Raw genomic sequence first — 5,586 nt, forward strand, 5'->3', positions numbered from 1 at the left:
GCACGACCATAATACAATACAACACAAAATATGATTATAATTACTCTGTTCGCTGTAACCTTAAAATTTTAACATCAATCAGTCAGGGTCATTTTCGGTCAAGTATGTTTTTATTAATGAATACATATACATCAGAGAAATATTAAATAATTTTCATATTTTTCTATTGCTTATTTTGTGCAAAGATTCACATTTGTTTAATTAATATTATGATTGGCAAGGTTCATGCAATAGTTGAGCTCCTAAAACTTTTCCAACTATTGAATGGACCAACATCCATGCACCGTCTTTAAAAAAGCAATGAGTTTTAAGATAGGGATGATCGTGAAATTGGTGAAATGGTACGAAATTTTCAGATAGAAGGCGAACTTCGTGAATTACTCCTGTCACATTATTTTTCCATACCCCTATTTCATAGCCTTCAAAATGGAAAGTATAAGTTGGTATCCCTGAAAATAAAAAATGTTTAGTTTTCATTGTTTATGAGTCCAAAATAAAATAAAATAATTGTTAATAATAATTTTAAATTAATCCTTAACAAAAATCTCTAAACGATATTGTCGATTTCGATGGTCACGATTTGCGTTTTCGACTGTTATATCCGAACTGAATTCAGTGAAATTAAATTGAAATCCAACAAAATTTAGAAAAATTGTAAATTTTTCAAAATTCGAATTATAACAAAATTTTTGTCATTTTTTTTATTTAAAATTATTCAAATATTTTTTAGATTTTTCTTTACGAAACATTACAGATTCAAACTATTAAATTTTGTTAAGTAAGTTTCAAATGAGTTAATATTTCAACAGAATTAAAGACAATTCAGAAATAAGTGTAGACCTGAATTAAAAAGCCCTTTATTTTCTCTTACTCTAATGTTAGATGATTGACGTTATTTTCTCAAATTATTTACTTTTTGTATTTTGATTTTTCATAAGATTTATATCATTTAAACAGTTAAATCTTATTGCATATAATTGGACAAGTAAAGAGAAAAAATCTAAAAAAATAATAGTAATAGACTAAAAAAAATGTTAAATGTCTCTTTTTATACTAAAATATAAATCTGTAACCAAAAAAGGAAACGTTTTTAAAATTGTTTTCTGTTGGTTACAAATTTTAGAGGTTATAATCAAATTAATTCCGTTAAAAATTATTTTATTTAGTTCAAAATTTTATTCAGGTCTACACTTATTTCTGAATTATCTTGAATAGTGTTAAAATATGAATAGTGTTGAAATATGTTCTTTAATTCCTGGGCATTTTCAGGGGCTTGAAAAAATTTTAAAAGATCACCGGAAACATTGTAACTGAAACAGTTAATTTTACAAAATGAGACAAGAAATTAATTTTCAATTTGATAATAGCAACTTTTAACCAAAAATGTAACAGTTGAATTTTATTTTCAACAAAAAAGCAGACAAGAAATTTTCAACAAAATAGTTGCTGAGTAGGCTTGAGCCCACCCATAATATAACTAAACCTAATAATAAAATAAACCTAATACCTATCTTGAATTACTATTTTTGAAAATATTTTCAGTGAACCCACCCATAAAATAAAAATCGTTCCGTCGCCCCTACTCGAGAAGATACCAAAAATACACTCTAAAGATACGAGAATTTCGTAAATCGAGATCTCCAAAACTACGACAGTAAAAGGGGCTCCCACTCCTGCAACGTTTAGATTTCGGGGGTATTGCGTTATAATGCACACAGGCTTACTCCGCGCACGCATACGTCGAATTAAGGGCAGCGCGCAATCGCGCGTACTTGACTAAGATAGGTCAGGGGTAGAAGAAAGAAAAAATCAGCCCGCCCCTTTGGAGTCGAGACGCTCGTATCTGTGGAGCACTCGCAACTTTTAAGCTCATATCTTTATTGTTTAAAATTAATTAAGTAACCTGGTAGATTTGAAGATATCTTGCCAGCCTCAGCTCCCAAAAATTCTCCATAATGTGCTTTAATCACCACAAACTCTGCGCCAGATTCTTTAACGTATTCGATGCCTATGTCCCCTGACAGGTTACGCAACATGGTATCTGCAATAAAATCTATAGGCTGAAGGCGAACTTTTTCCACAAAATGTCCAGCAGGATTATCCCATAGTGCAAATGTTCTCTGATGATAAGTGATAGTCCTAGTTGGAGCAAAAGCGCCAAGATGCAGAGGAATGTTTTGAGTTACCACGGCATTTAATTCTGTAAAGAGAAAAAAAAGGTTGATCATACACTGAGCAATTCAAAGCTCCTGACAATACAGAAGAGTAAGAGGCGGATCAGCTGAAATTAACAGTTTCTCGCTGACCGATCGCGCCTCTTCAGCGATCTATCTGCTTCTGTCAGAAATCTACCGAAGCCCCAAACAAGTAGAGATTTTTTGGAAAAAGGTATACAAGATCCTGAAAACACTGGAGTTAAAAGAAGGTGCTGATATCATCTGCTTCAAGAAGTTTGACGATAACCTCATAACCTCTGAGGAGGAATTTCCATCAACCAGTGGTGTAGAAGTGAAAAAAGTAATTATGGACACAAGGAACTTTTCCACTGCAAGACCAGATGGTTTCAAGAGCTTCTGGTGGAAGAAGCTTACTATTGTGGTATAGCCTAGAGTTTTTCAGCGATGCAGTTTTTATCTCCTTAATCGTTGAAAATCGATGTCCTTTCATGGATCTCTTCAGTTTTGGGAAAAGAAAAAAGTCACTGGGGGCCAAATTCGGTGAATATGGAGGTTGAGGCATGACCGTGGTGCTGTTTTTGGTCAGAAAATCTTTCACAAGCAACGATGAAGGAGCAGGTGCATTATCGTGATGCAAAAGCCAGAAATTGTTTTTCCAAAGTTCCGGACGTTTTTTGCGTATCGCCTCTCGCAAATGGCGCATAACTTGAAGGTAATACTCCTTATTGACCGTACGACCTTTTGGTAAGAATTCCTGATGCACTACGCCACGGTAATCAAAGACAGTGAGCAAAACCTTCACATTTGACCGAACTTGACGTGCTTTTTTCGGTCTTGGAGATACAGGATGCTTCCACTGAGACGATTGGGCTTTAGTTTCGACGTTATAACCATATACCCACGATTCATTCCCAGTTATAAACCTTTTAAGAAAATCAGTATCATTATTGACTTCATTCAACATCTCCTGAGCGATGGTCATGCGATGGATCTTTTGATAAAAATTAAGCAGTTTTAGAACAAATTTCGCTGACACACGTCTCATGCCCAAAACGTCCAAAAAGATAGCATGGCATGAGCCAACCGATATGCCAAAATATTCAGCAGCTTCTCTGATGGTAATTCGGCGATTTTTCAAAACCATTTCTTCCACTGCTTGAACGTTTTCATCTGTTGTTGACGTGCTGGGACGTCCAGGGCGAGGTTCGTCTACGACATCCTCTGGGCCTTCTTGGAACAGCTTGTACCACTTATACACATTTTGCTTACTCAGAGTAGACTCACCGTATGCAACTGTCAACATTTCAAGAGTCTTAGAGCACTGGATTCCATTTTTCACACAAAATTTAATGCAAACTCTTTGCTCCTTTTTTTTCGAAAGAAGAAAATCGCCGAGCACACCAAACCCTTCTAACCTTTTACGCCTGTGCCAGAAAAACAACACGAGCTATATAGTCAAAACTGTGGACATATGATCGTGACGAGTGTACCAACACAACAAAACAAAAAATATAAAACTTCAATGTACGTAGCCCGCGAAAATTGAAAAGTCACCTTACTTTTTGAACACACCTCGTACATCTGGCCCTCATATTCACCTCATATTTAAGGTCGGAAACGCCCATTCCGAAATGGCTGGCATTAGGACAGACTGCACTCCTACCGAAAAAGGCAACTTGTCGAACCTAGAAAAGTCATCCTTGGGTCGTTTCTTGTCCCCAAGATAATGAGTTTATCAAGATAAAATTAGACTGCCTCCTTCGCATATCTAGTCCGATTGCGACATCTTTTGTATTTATAGTTAGTACTGTGTTTAGGTGATCGACACCCTGATCAATGTGGGCTACCTCCTCCCTCCATTCCATCAAAGAGGCGAACGCATCAATTTACTTTTATCGAAAAATACCTTATATTAATCAAGAAGTTCAAACTCGTTCTCCAGAAGTTGATGTGGCAGTGCGATAGTTAGCACAACAGAAAGGTGGTTTTCCCTAGCATTGAAGAATTTGTCCCTAGAGGACCTTTCTGGGTAACAGGTGTTCCCGTGGTAAAAAGCTCCAGGATCAAATTGGTTCAAATGTTATACCCTGCAGTTGAAATCCCCACCCATAGCGATTAGCAAATCAAGAATGAAATTGAAATCCGGTACAATACGGAATTAAGATTCTCTATGTAATCATTGAAGTCAACTAAGGGGAAATATAAACAAGACCGAGTACGAAACAGTCCAAACGAGATTGGTTTTTATGAAACATGCAGTTTGGTGATATAGAGATTTCCTGAATATTATAGGATTTGATATCATATAAAATGAGCAGACCACCCCTAGCCCTTACATGTAATCGAAGGAGGCTAATTTTCTCACTCTCCAGTCAAGTCTCACATACACAGAGAATATCAAGGTTCCCTAAGTGATCACAGATATCAATTATATTGTTAAAACCGTGAAGGTTCCAATAAATTATTTAAGCGATTACAGAGTTACCGGAAGAGTTGCGCGGTGCAGCATCAGGTGCTAATCATGTAGAATCTCTGCGGCAATATTATAATCTTGAGCAGATTTCACTCACACGTCTTTGAGGATTTCTCGCCTCCGTTGTTTATCCCCGCCACCTGCTGTCCCTGATGCTCATATATTAGCTGATCCACCTCCTCTATTTGCATAGGATTGTCTTCAAAGAAGATTTGATTCCCTTTAAAGGTAACCTAGCAGCCGGCTTCACGGTGATTGTGAACCTTATCATTCAAGGCTCTTCTTTCTTCCATCTCCCCCTTGGAGCGGTCATTAGCGATGGCAATATTGTATTTTTTAATTACAATGAGTTTACTGAAGACAAATCTGACCCATCTAGAAGCGATAAATTTAATCATGATGGGGCAGTTGCCCTTGATTTTGCTGAATCCAAAAGCATCATCAAATGCGACCTCTGGAATCTGTAGACCCACTTCAGTGAAGATGTTTTGGATGTTAGTTAACAGTCCTTTACTTTTTATATACTATTTTATATATTTATATACTTTATTTATATATTGACCTACAATTTTAGGCAAGGAGAATTTTTATAATAACCAGATTATCAATTTTGAAGTAAATTTTAAATGTAAATCAGGCATAATATGCACTTTAAGTCACAGAATCTCTAGAGGCTGAAATATATTGTATTTTAGGGCAAATTAGACGATCAATATACTAGGCAGTCTGATAAGTCCCTGAAAAATGAAACACGGAGACGTTTTTTTGGCCAAAGTCGGTTTTATTTTTCAACATATTCTCCTTTTAGGTCGATACAGCGAGTCTAACGATTTCCTAACTTTTTGATACCGTCCGAAAAGTACTCGATCGGAAGGTCTCCAAAATACGCCTCAGTTTCAGCTATGAGCTCCTCATTTGATTAAAAACGCTTACCGG

The 5,586-nt window shown here is 36.2% G+C and overlaps 1 protein-coding gene across 1 annotated transcript; it reads right to left on the bottom strand.

The window, feature by feature from the left end:
• Positions 1 to 207: 207 nt before the first annotated feature.
• Positions 208 to 5,048, bottom strand: LOC117175314. The gene is made up of 3 exons (XM_033365023.1): positions 4,901 to 5,048; positions 1,904 to 2,200; positions 208 to 449 (listed from the first exon to the last, which is right to left on the bottom strand). The coding sequence occupies exons 1-3, from the start codon at positions 5,046 to 5,048 to the stop codon at positions 208 to 210; spliced, it is 687 nt and encodes a 228-aa protein (XP_033220914.1).
• Between the last annotated feature and the right edge of the window lie 538 nt (positions 5,049 to 5,586).

The sequence above is a fragment of the Belonocnema kinseyi genome, chromosome 6, assembly GCF_010883055.1.
Source record: "Belonocnema kinseyi isolate 2016_QV_RU_SX_M_011 chromosome 6, B_treatae_v1, whole genome shotgun sequence".
Taxonomy (NCBI): Eukaryota; Metazoa; Arthropoda; class Insecta; order Hymenoptera; family Cynipidae; genus Belonocnema; species Belonocnema kinseyi.

Bases quoted from the DNA above. Each gene is read 5' to 3' on its own strand.
- LOC117175314 (XM_033365023.1), bottom strand. From the start codon at position 5,048: ATGATTAAATTTATCGCTTCTAGATGGGTCAGATTTGTCTTCAGTAAA. The intron at 2,201-4,900 runs GTGAAGCCGGCT...TTCTCTTTACAG, and splicing joins TGATAAGGTTCACAATCACC to AATTAAATGCCGTGGTAACT. The intron at 450-1,903 runs GTTACTTAATTA...TTTTATTTTCAG, and splicing joins GATATCTTCAAATCTACCAG to GGATACCAACTTATACTTTC.